Source organism: Hypomesus nipponensis, chromosome 18 (genome assembly GCF_054491055.1).
Source record: "Hypomesus nipponensis isolate SF chromosome 18, ASM5449105v1, whole genome shotgun sequence".
NCBI classification, from domain to species: domain Eukaryota; kingdom Metazoa; phylum Chordata; class Actinopteri; order Osmeriformes; family Osmeridae; genus Hypomesus; species Hypomesus nipponensis.
The window spans coordinates 4,879,613-4,895,644 of record NC_140378.1 but is presented as its reverse complement, the minus strand read 5'-3'; the positions used below and the strand labels follow the sequence as shown (position 1 = coordinate 4,895,644).

Sequence of the window (16,032 nt, the reverse complement as noted above, 5' to 3'; positions counted from 1 at the left end):
GCATACCACACTGCAAGGCAGGATTAGAGTTACACACATCCTGCATGCCATGCACTTTAGCGGGTAGCAACAAGCACGCAGCACACACATGGCATGGGGCTCAGTGTAACTCCTTGAGAAGCTTGCATCAGCCAAAGTTGTTATTATCCAGTAGTCAGATATTTGTGTGTGTGGGGGGTTCAATAGCCATTATTATCCATTGGTTGTCATTCATCATATATTTGGAATATTGTTGTAGTTTTGTTTTTGGTTCTATAAGTCAAGTAATGTAAACCTTACTTTAGGAAAGCAAACTGTGCCAGATAGTACTGTATCTGAGTAATGTGTACAAAACGTAATTTGGACTCAAACATCTAGGGAACACACTCAACAAATGATGCAAAACAAAAGCTTAATTGGACATTTCTTTACTTTGTGTTTGTGTACATATTTCGTAATGCATATTTGGGAAACACAAAATACTCCTTTGGATTACAGAAAAATCAAAAATTGCATGTTAAATTGACATCCTGATTAAATTAATCATCATTTCTTTCTCTGTCTGAAGAGGCCAAGTAGAATTTTCCCATGATGCCACACTGGCTCTGTGATGTGCCAAACCAGGCACCATTTTCTCATGTAAAAATATAAGTAACAAAGTGCACCACAATCCTATGTAAACAACACATTGATGAACATGGGTGAAAATATAATAATAGTCTCAGGACCCAAAGAAAATCAGCCACTGGAGGGATTTTACACCCCCCAAAATATTGTAAACTTACACTACAAATTTCAAAAGAGACCAATAATATCACCATTACTTTTATATACACCCACTCTCACAACACAAATAAGGACAATTAATAGGATTTACTTTGAGGGTCTTTATCACTGCAAACAAATCACTGGACCAAGTAGCAGTGAAAACGTGTTGGCAACTCAAGTTTAATATGAACTGTTTAGGATGTTGTGGGGGAAATGCTATGCCGGTATTGTCAGTAGACTTGGTCCCCCTGGCATGGCAAGTCCTAACAATGACGCCAAAAGGTACAATCGGCAGTGTTCTGTCCTGAAACGTTAACACTGTTTCTCTTTCCTCGCCCAACTTCCTTCATGACCGGACAATATTTGGTGACGCACTCGACTACTTGTCGAATTGTCCAATTTACGCGTACAAAAATCTGAATTGGGACATAACGTGTCAGGTCCCTGTCTGAATTTAGGAAGAATACACAACTCATATGGGGCTCTGGCAAGTTTGAAGAGAACTCAGGAACTGTGGGAGCCTCTTGCATAACCATGGAGGTCCAACTCTGTCACCCCCGTATCACATTCCACTGCCCGTGTTGCCAAACATGAGGAATCTCTTCCACACCGTGGTGAAACCTAGAGTGTCTATGGTGGCTCCCAAGGCTTTGTAGGTTTTTGAATCGGTGCTCTGTTAGGTTTAGTTGGGCGGGGGTTGGAAAGTGAAGCCATTTCAGACGTTTGAGAACCACTACCGGAGTAAAAAAAATATCACATGTTTTATATTCAAAACAAGGCCCTGAAATCCCTGCAAAGCTTTCCCAAATGAGAGGTGGCGGTTATTCTCTACTCCCATTTACCTGCTGCAACGCTTCTGTTGGTGGTTTGAAACAACTTTGTTGTAAACTGTTTTGTTTGGGACTAGATGACTGCAAACGGCAGCCATTTTGGGAGGAACCAGCAGGGATTGATATGGCCATAGCAAAAACAATAAAGTATATTGACAATAATATTCCAAATAATTACATCAACCTTTAAAACAGGATTGAAGATGTTCAAGTATGTTGATGTTCATTCCCCAACTTATGCTATGCTTATTTGCTGACAAGATTTACATTGTGACAGTTATCTGTGACCCCTCACCTACTAAAAGCGAGAGACAGGCTGAGTAGGTTGCCCAAGCTAGGGTTGCAGGGAAAGGTTAGGGGTGAGGGATATGAAACACATTTTGGGTTGAAGATAGCGATACGATGTATAGCAAGTCCTCCTAACCCTGCTCCTGGAAAACTACCCTGTCAGTTTCCAATCCAACCCAAATTGTAACAAGCATGATACAGCTTGTCAACCAGCTAATCACAAAAAAAGTGTGCTGGATAAGAGTTGTAATTCTAATCCACAAGACAGTAGGGACACAAGGTGGGGCAGCCCTACAGATGATGGATAGTAAAAGGTCTTGGAAACGGGTAGGTCTGTATTAGAGGTTGAGGTAAGGAGGCAGTGTCCCTCATTGAGGGACACTGAATCCATAAGGGTTTCCAGGGGCACTGAGGAGAAAACAGACAATAATATATTTCTTTCTCTCCCTACTGCTCCCTATGAACTGCACAGAACTGCAGGTTCATTTGCGGCTTATCAAATACGCCGGTTCATTCTACAGAGACGTCATTTTGAAAAACAAATAGCCACTGGTGATCCCATTGGCTTTTCTCCACCTTGTGGCTGCGCTTTGGGTGTGTAGCTGCCTTATCAGAAATTCCTTTTTTACAAGCTGGAGGGGGGAGGGGGGATGATGGGGTGTGGTCGCCTTAGGCAGAGTAGATGTTGTAAGGCGTGTATCCTAGCAGAAACTCCCCCACGCCTACAAAGTACATGACCTGGGCTATTCCGAACAGAGGGGCGATGACCAACGCCCTGCAGCCTGCGCCCTTCAGGAACGCTCCTGGACCCTCCTTCTTCAATATCTTACTGCAGAGACACAGACAACCAGGGAGTCAATCGCTGTCAACAAGGAACAAAGTCAACATTCGTGTTACGGGGGGGGGGGGGGGGGGGGTGTACCTGATGCAGTCTACCACTCCGCTGTAGGTCTCCTCGTTGGCTCCCTTGCTCAGCGACTGGAGCCTGGTTTTGATCACTGAGGGCAACAAGAAAACCACAACAAGGCCGGGTCAGCGTCGAGTAGCAAACGAGATGACGCTCTCCTTTTTGCCATGTTTGTTTTGGTCGCACTTCGGCCCTGCTTACCGTCACAAGGGTTGACCGCCACGGCGGCAGTCGACCCGGCCAAGCAGCCAGACAGGAAGGACCAGTAGAAAGGAACGCTGGTGTCCTGGGACGAGCGCTCGCCCAGCTGGTTCAGGTGGGCGAAGAGCGGGAAATAGACCACCGAGAACGGAATGTCCCTGATATACAGAGAGAGAAAGAGAGAGAGAGAGAGAGAGAGAGAGAGAGAGAGAGAGAGAGAGAGAGAGAGAGAGAGAGAGAGAGAGAGAGAGAGAGAGAGAGAGAGAGAGAGAGAGAGAGTGAGAGAGAGAGAGAGCGAGAGAGAGAGCGAGAGAGAGAGAGAGAGAGAGAGAGAGAGAGAGAGAGAGAGAGAGAGAGAGAGAGAGTGAGAAACGGACAACCTCCTAAAACCACAGAAACACAAATCCCAGAGACACAAAGTCCTCGAGCTAGTACTCTAGTAGGTGCACAACCCTGTTCTTTCTGAGCATTTTGTCCTGTAACCCCACACACCTCATTCAACTAATTAGCTGGTTGACAAGCTAAATCATGTTTGTTACAACCCGCGTTGGAATGAAAACCTACAGGAGGGTGAATCTCCAGGTGAAGGATTTGACAGCATTGTTAACTACAGAAGGCATGAGGAGTCAGGCTGTCTTATCAAACACTGATTTCCCCGGCCGGGGGATCACAAAAGTGTCATCTTCTGATCTCACATCACCCACGCACTCTTTGAGGATCTACAAGGGTTGCCCCCCCCACCCTTCCCTCCCTCCTCCCTCCTCCCTCCTCCCTCCTCCTTTCTTCCTCCTCCCTCCTCCCTCCTCCCTCCTCCCTCCCTCCTCCCTTCTCCCTCCTCCCTCCTCCCCTCCTCCTCCCTCCTCCCTCCTCCCCTCCCCTCCTCCCCTCCTCCTCCACTCCCCTGCCCTCCTCCCCACCTCTCCCCCTCCTCACCTCATCAGAGTGGCCCCCAGCCCCTGGTACAGGCCTGTGATGCCCTTGGTTCTCAGCAGCTCCCTGGTGATCTGGGTGGCCGACGCTCGCAGCAGCTGGGGGGCGGGGCCGGCCGTGTACGAGCGTCTCAGAACGGCGTTGGCTCCTCCCACTTTCAGGACGGGCACCATGTTGGGCATGACTCTCTGCTGCGCCACTGTTTTATGGAGAGAGAGGGGGGAGGAGGGGCGTGTTCAGCTGGACCCAACACTTCAAACCATGGGCTGTGGGATCACTGTCACTGTATGCATCTCATCCCTGATTGGTAGCTACGACAGTAGGGGGACTATAATACTAAACTAGAATTTTCCCTGATGTGCGTCTGGAGCCAAAATGGGGTCCGGCTTCCTCACCAAGCCTGCCGGCATCTTGTAGCTGGATCTTCAGCATCTCCATGGGGGTGGTGATGATGACCTGGCACATTCCTGCTCCACATCCCGCCAGCATTTCTTTGGAGACCGTCAGCCTGCCACTGAAACACACACATTGATATGAGTGGGTACATTAGACACAGCAGTACATGCAGCGGTCAGTCAAGTCTATTCAAGTGTTGCGAATATTTGGCTTACCCGTCTTTACTAAGCTGGTGGCGGAAGAAGTCGTTGGCGGCCAGTTTGATGGCCTTCTCTGGGGTCACCAGGGTGAGGTTCACTGCAGCTCCTAGAAATCACCAGAAAAAGTTAGTCTAACCAGATATTTACACTGAGGGTGCTTAGCATAAATATTGCATATATTTTGACTTTAGTTTTTGACAAACTTTGATGGAAAAATACAAATTTCACACTGAATCATATTCTTGGACAATGTAGACCAGTGGTTCTCAAAATGTTTCTGTCGGGACGCAATTTCAAGAATGATATCCTCTTAATAAGCGCAGCTAGTTCAGGCAGGGCAATCAGGCAGCGCACGTCATCCATTTGTCGGGGACGTAAGGCGTCTTACTCCACCTTCCTTCCTCCACCCACTCCCACACCCATGTTAGCAGCGCATATCCATTGGGCCACGTCCAATAAGGCGTCTTTAAAAGACGCGCGGATACGCACACACTCACCCCGGTTGTTGTATGATCAGTGGTGCTGCCACCCTCCACCATCCCCTTCTCCCCATGCTGTCTGTATGTTCTATCCACCAGGGGGATTATATCTCTATTGCTCCCTGCCTCATATGTCATTTATGTATGTATTGCATTGAGGAGGCAGTGAGTGCTTCCCTTAGATCATCCACTCCGCCAAAGTAAATCTACATGTCCATGTCATGTAACAATAAATGATCAAATATAATACGTGATTGTCTTGACTGAACTATAGAATTATACTACTCCATACACCTGAGGGTCATGTTCAATAATTTGAGAACCACTGATTTATACAAACTAGTCTAAACATGAATGCATGGGTGATAATCTGTTAAACGGTGTTAATGATTCACAGAGTGAGGGAAGACAGAGAACAGGCAGAGATAAATGAAGCACTAATGCTAGACTACGGAAAGGGGGGGGGGGTTTAAAAGAAGAGTGTAATAACATGTATTAATAACTTGTGTTCAGAGAGAAAGAATATACTTAGAACAGCAGAGGACAGCAATATAGAAAAAATACATTGTTTTGCCTTTAGTGGGGGCTGTGCCATTATGGCTAGCCTCAACTGGCCATGGGCTTCTAGTTAATCTGCAACATGAAGAACAGGGATGCAAACAACACACAAAGAAGTGTTTCACACTGAGACCCATGAGAGTTATTTTCTTTAAAACCACACATATCAAAGTAATTCAATGCAGGGTGATGGGGGGGGGGGGGGGGGGTAGGAGGGCGGGGGAGGGAATACTGACACATGATTCATACCCCCCCAGACCTGTCAAGGCAGGTTACCCTGGAGGCTGTATTAGATACAAGAAATACTTCATATCGTTATCAGCCAACTTTTTATCATCTTTGATTCTTTTAAAATCTGTAGGGACATGTCTATTTTTCCTGTTGACTTTACAAAGTCAAACCTGTCTTGTGTTAATGTACCTAAAGCCCAGTTCTAGCATTACTGAACTTTATGCAGTACTGTTGCAGGTAATGGCCGACGTCAAATAGTTATTCCAAACTGAGAGAAATCCGAACAGAGAATGAGCCCAGCTTAGCGTCTCACCTCTGTACATTCCAAAGTAGCCCTCTGACCTCACCGTCTTCATGAGACAGTCCATCCTGATAAGAGGGAAGAGAGGATTACAACCTATCTTGAGGGAATCAAACTCTGCTTAAGAACCTTGCAACCAAAAGAAAAGCCCATAATCTATACAAACACAGATAGACCCCTTCATACAACAACATTTAAATAAAGTTGTGTTGTCCTATGGAAATTGGATAATGGTCAGGTGAAGAGACACACCCAGTTCTTAGAAAATTCCTATTACTGAGAAAGACTTGGGCTCCACATACCAGTCAGCCAAACAGGTTTTGATGGCCCAAAAAGTGTTGAATAAAAGGAGCTAGAAGTTAGTTTAGAGAAAACCCCTTCCCAAGCCTTCTTTCGAAAGGCTAATGAGGTCATGTGTGCTTGTGTGGTCTCACATGTTCTTATAGAGCGGCTGCCCACATCTTTGGTTCTGCAGACGAGTCTTGGCCAGGTCGATGGGGAACACACAAGTGACTCCTACTATGCCTGCTATCCCCCCGTTGATCAGTTTAGCTGGGAGGCTGCAAACACACACATACATTTCAAATGCCAAAACATTCCCTTTGTCCTAGCAGAAACTCTCACTAACATTATTGTCAACGAAGGCAAAGAAACAAACGACAAAGAAAAGTACGGACTGACATGCACTTTGTCCGAATAAAGCATCCTCATTTTTTATTTGTCTAGACTGATCCTGTCTACATTAAAATGTAGACATAGACTACTGGACACTGTGTTGGAAGGTGAGTGTTTATGTGTGCATGGATCTATGTGCATGTGCATGTGCCTGCAGCTTAAGTGACATGCCCCTACATTCCAAAATAACGAGCAAGAGCCTTCACTGTATTGAACCCCCTCAGTACAAATTTAGCCACATGTGTGTTCATTAACCACTTGTCTCCAAAAAGTTGTTTTCTAATAGATAGCAAACTTAATTCAATTGACATAAATTCAGTGTCATTATCCAATAGATTTCCACACAGTGATTAACATTTTCTTACTTTGACCGATGCCTGTTGAAATGACCATAAACAGGGGACCTACCTGATCTGTTGCTGGGCCATGGTGCTAGTCCTGTGAGGTGGGAAGACTGGAGATCCGATCCGGGGTGTGTCTGGGACTGGAGACAGAGGCTGAGCGTGTGGTCACTGGAGGAGGAGAGCAGGCAGCAGATTCCCCAGGAGTTACTGAGAACGGCAGAGTGAAGAGAGTCGCACAGTTATATATATAGTCCAGCTAGCACGCCCCGGGTCTGCCTGCACACGACACTCCCCCTCTCCACTCCCCTCCTACTGACACTGCCAGCAGGTTGAGATTAGAAGCCTTCTCTCTCAGAAGACACAATGAACACACACCCACACAAAGTGGATCCAAGTCGATCTAAATTCCAAATACCCAAACACTATAATTATGCAAAATCCAAACCTGTTCAGACAAGACACTGGTAAAATTTGAACTTAAAGCTAAAGGCTGTGCAGGGTGGTTTGTGGAGTACATTTCAGAATGACTTTTAATAATAACTTTTATTATTGAATATACTTTTTTCATCTTTTTGTAAAACAACAGTATTTTGAAGGTTATTATAACAATACATTATACGTTATAACAAAACGATTAGATGTTAGTTTAGATAATAGGGTTGGTTATTATCTTGTACGTGTGTCACATTTTTATAAGAGTATGGTGGTATGGGGGGCCTCCTATACCCATGTAGACGATAAACACACCGATATAATTACATATTCTGACCCTTCTCACCCTTCTGTATTCATGTTATCATCCTGTTGAGGGATCATGAGCTCATTTTCTCAGCCTCATTCATTGACGGTCCAGAGGTATCTGTTTGGTCATTCACGGTCGATATCAGTTATGACTCCCCTTGCTGAGGAGGCTCAAGGTCAGCTTTCTCACCCTCCATGCTGGGCTCCACATTGACATCATTATTGATGAGCCATAGTACAAGCAAGATAATACAATGGCTCTCTGCACAGCTTTTCATGGCACAAAAGTTGTTTTGTTTCGGATTTTTAAAAAACATTTCATTAATTAATTGTTTTTTATTAAAATAACGGTGAGACACTGAACAGAGGTCAAAGCTTAGAAGCGAGAGAGACAGAATTGTTAGCCTTTACAGCCGACATTATGATTCATAAAAAACAAGTCCCACAGTTTCCAAAAGTCACACAACATAGATTGTGCATGCTGTCATGTTCCACAGGTCCTCTACAACACAGTGGATGTCATTAGTGCTCCCACGCCCCACGCTGTTTCTCTTACACCCTGTCTGTCTCTCTGTCTCTTTCTCATTGTCTCTCTCCCACTGCACAAACACCTCAAGCCCACAAATACCAGAAGCACAATTAGCAGCCGCACTGCTACATGGAAATGGAGGAAAAAGGACACCTTGGGTTGGGTGGTAGGCTGCCATGATCTGGTGGTAAAGACATCCTTTCACCTTCCCCACAGTCTCACAGGTGTACATCCCAGCATTAGACTTGGTGGCGTCCAGGATGTAGAGGTCGTTGTCTTGGATACTGAGCTTGGAACTTGGCTGGAGAGGTTGCCTAGCAGAGTGCCAGCTTACTTGTGCCAGGTTGGAGTGCCTGAATGGCAAATATACTGTGTCTCCTGAAGAGAAAGACTGGTGGGTAAATTCCGAATTGACGGCAACGCAACTGATGTGGAAACGGGGGAGACAGGGGGCTTAGCTATTTGGGCATTTTGGCCACGTCTGATATATTTGGTTAGAGCGTTCAATGTGAATTCCTTCAGTGAAAGATTTACCTGTGAAAGGACACAAAGGGGTATCACCAGACTGTAGACTTTGAATCATACACCTGAAAAGGAAAAGGGTGGCATATCGATGACATTTGAGGGTAACAAAACCATGTTAATTAAATTCCAGACTCAGAGTCTTTAATGAACTGTGCCTGTGACAGAAAATCACAAAAATACACAGAAATCTAATAGCAGAAACACAGGAATAAAACATCGCCCCACTATTTATATATATTGTAAACTGATAATATAACAACAAATATGTATATATATGACTATTGTTATGATTGACATACCGTGTTGGAAGACAGGTTCAGGGGTCTGGAACACCTGTACCTGGCCTTCTAATTTACAAAGCTTAATCTGGTAGGGAAAAATCTTCTGAGGGTGGTTAGTGTCTTCACCTCAGACGGCACCAGGGGAGGATGAGGCAATGAAAAGCCACAGGGTGGTGAGCAGAGACATGTTGTATGTGTTGGTCATGCTCAAACACAAATAGTGTACTTTCAGTGGGGCACGCAGACAAGTGAACCTCAACTCAACTGCAGGTATAAGTGTGAGGGCCAGTCATGTTATACCACTGAATAGCTCTACTATTACTACTATAACACTGAATAGCTCTACTATTACTACTATAACACTGAATAGCTCTACTATTACTACTATAACACTGAATAGCTCTACTATTACTACTATAACACTGAATAGCTCTACTATTACTACTATAACACTGAATTGATCTACTATTACTACTATAACACTGAATTGATCTAATATTATAGCATGCTATTTAATTCTTTATGACGTCATACTAGAGCTAGCGTTTCCATCCTATCCCTGAACCTAAACATTTTTTGTTAATTATTCATTACAATTGATTTAGTAATTTATTATCTTGTGTATGGTATTGTAACTAAGTTTTCAAAATGTCACATTCAAATAAGACAACAGGAAAACAGATGTCTTGTTAAGGCTGGCATCCAGATGAGCAGTGCTGCCTGATCACTGACAGTTTGAATCAGCTTCTTGCAAAGGGAGTTCTTCATGGAGGAAACTCTGGCTCGCTTAATTAACTGCAATTTACATATGAATAATATAAAATCATACAAATAATTTGTATTTTAAATTTACATCGAATCAACAAATTAATATCTACCGGTTCTGCATCACGGGCACAGGCATTACACTAGTGCTGCACAGTCCAAAGACTTCTGATTTGGACATTTCTACCAGTCAAATTAGAAAGGCTGCTTTCCCCAAACAAGGGGCGGGGACATGACACAGGGGCAAAGTACCCAGATGGTATTTTACCATCTGAATGCAACAGCCCTGTGGAAAGTCACAGTCCTATATTCATGCATCTGCATTAATACAAGTCATTATGTACTCATTCAAATAATCCAAATATGAATGAATATCTAAATTAATTTAACTAACTTTAATGTGCAGAGTAATTTTTATTTTTAATGGACAACTGATATTTTAAACACAACTGACATTGAATAAATGATTGTTAGCTGACCACAACATGATAAAACAAGTTACCTATATCATAAATGTCTTTACTAATTTACTAATACTCTTTACTAAAGAGCTTGATGTAAATTAAAACAGATAACAGTTAAACAGTCTTAAAATCAAGGTATTACAGAATGGCATGTATACTCTAGCCCTGGAGGTTGACCAATACGACCTACTTCGTACTGTAATGCATCTACTGCTTCACTGTTCAGGTCAAATGCCTGTTGTTGTTGTTGTTGTTATTATTATTGTAATGAAAAACATGCCAGTGTATCACGCTCCAACTTATCACATTGGAACTGAACACTTCAAAACATACAGATAAATGCTCAACACAGACTTTTTCATAAATATACAATACTACAACCCAAATACCTATTTGACCAGCAAAAAGCACAACACAGCACAGCGTAGCTAAGTATGGGTAAACCCAAGCCATGTATCCTTGCAGTGAGTAAGAGGTAGAACATTTCCAAAATCTGCCCTCAGTTCTTCGAGGGACGGCTCCTCTTGCCTGCGCGCGTTCTGTTCCTCCTCGCGGGCTGCCTGAAGGGGCAGGGGCTGGGGCTAGTGTGGGCCTGGCGCCGGTGGACACAGTGGTGTGTGTGTCCATCGCAGCGGGCACAATGGCAGCTTTGGGACTCGGGGTAGTAGAGCAGGGAGCTGATGTGCTGTGGGCAGCCTGGCACATGGGCTGAACGATAGGCCAGAGTGTGGGGCATGCAACCCTGCTGGATCAGGTAGCTCTTACCCACCCGCCCCTTAACGTTGGTATCCTGGAATATAGACAAGCGGTTCAGAAATATACAAGAGATAAGCGAGAGTTCATGAGGTCTTGAAGCTAATTACAAATCACTGTTTTAACCTTTCTTTTCCTCATTTCCTCAACAGATACTATCAATTCAGTGAGCCACTCTCATTTTGTTTCATTTTTGTCTGTACTTGTTTGCATGCATGTGGGTGTTAAGACTGAGGTATTTTTCATTTCAAAGCAAGTCAAAATAGTTAATTTAATGTATTCCAAAGGAACCCTTTCAAATCTCTTGCTAATTTACTACTACAGAAATTCCAAAAGGAAGCATTTTTCGGAATTAGAATGAAACCAGCGTATCATTCAAACCTTGGTGTATCGATTGCATGTGTCCAGCGGCGACAACATCTTACCTGGGAGTGACAGAAGCCACTGCAGATAGTGGTGTTGACCGCCATACACTGATCGCATCCATGTTTCTCGATGAGCAGGGTGTAATTCTCCAGCATGCAGTCGCACACCACTCCCATGGCCCCCATCAACACACCCAGCAGCCCACAGGTGAACACACCCAACATGCTGTCTCCACGCACAGACACACCATTCACTGACACTCCGCTCCGACCTCCAAACACCACAGTCTTCTCTTCCCTCGGCCCGGACGTCTGTTCTTCTCAGGGGATGGTGGAGGACTTTGCTCTCCTCTGCAGTCCTCTGGAAGATAAAGAGGTGCCGTGGACCCAGGAGCGCCCATTGCTCTTTTTATGGAGGGGCTTAATCCCCACTGATCCCCTCTGGATCTCTTATCTGCCACGGTAAACACAAAGGATCTCCTGCCCCCACTGCCCTCAAAAAACCACCTGCACCCCTTCAACGTGCTCTGACCGAGAGGTTCTGGACACACCCACGCTCACACGCACAGACAGAGGGTCGAATAGTGCACGTTTGTGTCAGTATGAATGGGATCGGGTAAGTGTGTGTGTTGCGTGTTACACAGATAGGGCCCCTTGGGGCATGTGTGTTGGACAATGCACGGAGCCATGAGTGCTGATGCTGGGCTGTGGCTCACATGTTTCTGACCCACCTGAAAGGAGAGGCCATGCGTTATCTGATCCATTAATTATCCCAGTATTCGCCTCTGGGCCTTATCGCCAGAGTGGCCATGTGCCATCAGATCCAGGGTTATGTAGAGCATGGTTGCCACGGTTACTGACAACAACTGAAGGCACACGGGGGGGGCACCCAGCCTGTGCGCTGTGAAAGCAGCAAGGCTGGGGACATGACCTCAAAACAAAGACACAACCATGAATCTCTGATCAACTTTCCAACCCTTCACCCCTAATCTTTGACCAACTGTATTCTGAACATAACTCTAGCCTCTCCATGTATGTAAGTATGTATCTGTCTAGTATACTGTATATTAAGTATATAGTAAGCTTCATTATATTCTGCCTTTTAATGAATTACTAAAGTTGCCTGTCTCGTATGAACTTCTAAACACAAGACACAAATTATTAATGAATATATTTAAATGTATTACACAATTCACAAAACAGACCTCTAATTATGTTAATCTCCAGATTAGCACTATCTGAATAGGATATTAAACGCAGGACACGTTCACATGGACTTATATAACTGTCACAGTTATATCGGGGGTCACAAGCATGGGGCTGACCAATCAGCAACACCTAGAGTCACACCACTAAACCTTTTCCAAAACAGGACAGAACAGTTATCTTGTTGCATATGTTCAATAACAGGTGGGTCACCCAGGTGGGTCACCCACCAATGGGACAAAAGCTATCATCTCTCCATACTAAACTCTCATGACTTCTCTGTATTGTAAGATGATCATTTCTAGATCATTTAAAATCTGCCCTGGCATCTTCCCCACGTATATCTAGATTTGAATGTCATATTTTTGGCCACAAAGATATTTGCAGTGCTGCCAACCAGATCGTCCTTAATTCCATTGAGCTCAAGCTGGACTTGGAGGTGTTCTGTTTCTTACATTCACCCAGGGCATCTGTGTGGTCATGCAGGGGTTGCTCCAACAGCCACACTCCTGTTTCCTAACAGTTGTGTGTTTAGGAAAGGCAGCATCTACAGAGGTCTGTCCCAGCTACTCAGGTTATCTGGCTGTGTAACCCTCCTACTGTCCTGGGGTCATAATGACACAAAATCATATTCAAACCTATGAAATTATATAAAATATGAACCCAAGTACATGGCCTCCTATGTAGCTTCCTACCTTTTGAATTTGTTTAAATATGTTGATAGATAGTGTTATTGACATTTATCAGGCTTTACCTTTGAGGGACACTAGAGAGTGTATATAAATATAATAAATATGACAATCTCTAGAATGCAAAATTGTATATTTGTGTTTAAAGGTTTAGTTGAGTTATGAGGTAAACTGGACCCCAGGTCACAGTGACCTAAAGGTAATAGTATTTCTTAAGACAATAGGAAGGTTTAATGTCAAGAAATATATTTTCAGATGTTATTAAAACTATATATTTAACATACCAAGAATGTAATAAACAGCTTTCCAATTTATCCCATTCACACACCCAAAACCCCTCCAGGTAAAATTAAACAGCTAATGAATCATAATAATGAACATTTATAATAGCAACAATAGTGAACTCGCTCATTCCATCACTTCTATCTCGGTCTTGGTGACATTAGATTTGTATTTAAATAGCGCGTCTCATCCAGAAATTCTTAAACAGCGCTTGCGTCTTCCAGAACCGACTTCTTTGCTAAGTGTAAACACAAAGTCGGCATAATGAGGGGTCGTTTTTACAGCAATAGAGTTAGTCCGTTGATTTTTAGACTCGGATACTGTAGTTTAGAAAGTAAAACTTGAAAAGTGGGGGGAGAGTAGTCTGAATTGGGTTCTGGAACTATGCTCCAACTCATACATTGCACTCATTCGCCAGCCGTGAGTGTTTCCAAGCTCGTGAGTTCATATCCACCAGTTGCACGTAATCAGTAGCAACTGGTATCTCCTATGATTTAGCTCACAACAGCCCACGGTTTCTGTGCACTCACTCACCCATGTCAGGTGACATCCTGCTAGGACAGTAATTGGCTCTTGTCTCAGACCTTCCCCGAGGTGATTGGTTGGAGTGATCAGCACTCTGCACGTGACCTCTACAATGAGCTTCCGCCCACTGAAAAGAGAGACATTAGTAACTCACATATATACACACAGCAAGATTTGGATATTACATGTCATGGTGTGTAAAGTCAATTTGTATCTTTACTGGTATTTACAAGCATAACGCAAATAACTATATCTATTACAATTATTATATGTATACTTTACCATTGTCTGCCTCGCTTTTACATTTTTGGACTAAGGAAAAAGGCATGCTGGGAAATTGTAAATCAGAAATGTTTTGATTGGTCAATGTGTGCTTAACAACCAATCTTGAATAGAGGGTTGGATTTAGTGGAGAGTTGAATTTAAATAGGATGTCTCATCCAGAGATTCTTAAAATGCGCTTGCGTCTTCCAGAACCGACTTCTCTGCTAAGTGTAAACACAAAGTCGGCATAATGAGGGGTCGTTTTTACAGCAATAGAGTTAGTCCGTTGATTTTTAGACTCGGGTACTGTAGTTTAGAAAGTAAAACTTGAAAAGTGGGGGGAGAGTAGTCTGAATTGGGTTCTGGAACTATGCTCCAACTCATACATTGCACTCATTCGCCAGCCGTGAGTGTTTCCAAGCTCGTGAGTTCATATCCACCAGTTGCACGTAATCAGTAGCAACTGGTATCTCCTATGATTTAGCTCACAACAGCCCACGGTTTCTGTGCACTCACTCACCCACGTCAGGTGACATCCCGCTAGGACAGTAATTGGCTCTTGTCTCAGACCTTCCCCGAGGTGATTGGTTGGAGTGATCAGCACTCTGCACGTGACCTCTACAATGAGCTTCCGCCCACAGAAAAGAGAGACACTAGTAACTTAGATATATACACACAGCAAGATTTGGATATTACATGTCATGGTGTGCAAAGACAATTTGTATCCTGACTGGTATTTACAAGCATAACGCAAATAACTATATCTATTACAATTATTATGTGTATAGTTTACAATTTTCTGCCTCGGTTTACATTTTTAGACTAAGGAAAAAGGCATGCTGGGAAAATGTAAATCAGAAATGTTTTGATTGGTCAATGTGTGCTTAACAACCAATCTTGAATAGAGGGTCGAGTGGAGTGTAGCAGATTCAATGATGGCGAAGCTCTGGTTCGAAGCCTATCTAAAAACCTAGCAATTAATGTTTCCGGCAGACATTTGGTATGGGGCAAGAAACTTTGCAGCTGTACTGTCCTTTGTATTAGCCTATTCAACTGAGAGTAGTCACAAATGTGAATGACAGCAGGAATTTGCCGTGTAATTCTAGATAGGTCATTACACAACAGCCTACTAACAAAAACATATTACAAAACTATGAGGTGGCATTTATTTGTCCTAAAACGAAAATAAACGAGGCAGGCTTGGATTATAAAAGGTTAAGGAAAAACAAGAGATGTTCCATGTAGTTCTATCCTTTTTGCCTGTAGATGGTAGCATTGCATCATTCAGCAATGGGATCCAAGTAGCCTCAGTTTTACAGTAAAGCTCTAGATTGTTTACTTTTTCAATCTGTTTTATCGTCAACTCTGCCTGCCCAAGTATTTTCTCAGGACGGCCATAGACAAGGGTGATACTGAACTGGACACAGTAATTGTCCACAAAGTCTATTTTTCCATCTAGGGGGACCTCATTAAGTAGGAACTGAGGCAGGACAGCTGAGACTCCAGGGGGGAACATGAAAGAAGACGGACTACAAGAACATTGTTTGGCCCTGCCA

At 43.6% G+C, this 16,032-nt stretch overlaps 2 protein-coding genes and 2 non-coding genes across 4 annotated transcripts; all 4 read right to left on the bottom strand.

Annotated features, from left to right (window-relative positions):
* Positions 1–391: 391 nt before the first annotated feature.
* On the bottom strand, positions 392–7,293 carry LOC146251641 (mitochondrial glutamate carrier 1-like). Its single transcript, XM_084680783.1, has 9 exons — positions 7,152–7,293; positions 6,503–6,628; positions 6,081–6,136; positions 4,515–4,605; positions 4,299–4,417; positions 3,907–4,102; positions 2,974–3,131; positions 2,788–2,863; positions 392–2,694 (listed from the first exon to the last, which is right to left on the bottom strand). The coding sequence occupies exons 1-9, from the start codon at positions 7,169–7,171 to the stop codon at positions 2,535–2,537; spliced, it is 1,002 nt and encodes a 333-aa protein (XP_084536909.1). The 5' UTR covers positions 7,172–7,293; the 3' UTR covers positions 392–2,534.
* Positions 7,294–10,413: 3,120 nt separating this feature from the next.
* Positions 10,414–11,735, bottom strand: LOC146251640 (thyrotropin subunit beta-like). Its single transcript, XM_084681105.1, has 2 exons — positions 11,571–11,735; positions 10,414–11,182 (listed from the first exon to the last, which is right to left on the bottom strand). Exons 1-2 carry the CDS (start codon positions 11,733–11,735, stop codon positions 10,892–10,894), a joined length of 456 nt encoding a protein of 151 aa, XP_084537231.1. The 3' UTR covers positions 10,414–10,891.
* Positions 11,736–14,035: 2,300 nt separating this feature from the next.
* On the bottom strand, positions 14,036–14,340 carry LOC146251639 (Nuclear RNase P). Its single transcript, XR_014732172.1, has one exon.
* A 470-nt stretch (positions 14,341–14,810) lies between these two features.
* LOC146251638 (Nuclear RNase P) lies at positions 14,811–15,115 on the bottom strand. The gene has a single exon (XR_014732173.1).
* Positions 15,116–16,032: the final 917 nt, after the last annotated feature.

What these genes read in the sequence shown, in the direction of transcription:
- LOC146251641 (XM_084680783.1), bottom strand. Translation starts at nt 7,171, where the DNA reads ATGGCCCAGCAACAGATCAG. An exon ending in ATGGCCCAGCAACAGATCAG is followed by an intron (nt 6,629 to 7,151) that starts GTAGGTCCCCTG and finishes GTGTGTTTGCAG; the next exon opens with CCTCCCAGCTAAACTGATCA. An exon ending in CTACTTTGGAATGTACAGAG is followed by an intron (nt 4,606 to 6,080) that starts GTGAGACGCTAA and finishes GGTGATTTCTAG; the next exon opens with GAGCTGCAGTGAACCTCACC.
- LOC146251640 (XM_084681105.1), bottom strand. Translation starts at nt 11,735, where the DNA reads ATGTTGGGTGTGTTCACCTGTGGGCTGCTGGGTGTGTTGATGGGGGCC. An exon ending in GTGGCTTCTGTCACTCCCAG is followed by an intron (nt 11,183 to 11,570) that starts GTAAGATGTTGT and finishes TCTATATTCCAG; the next exon opens with GATACCAACGTTAAGGGGCG.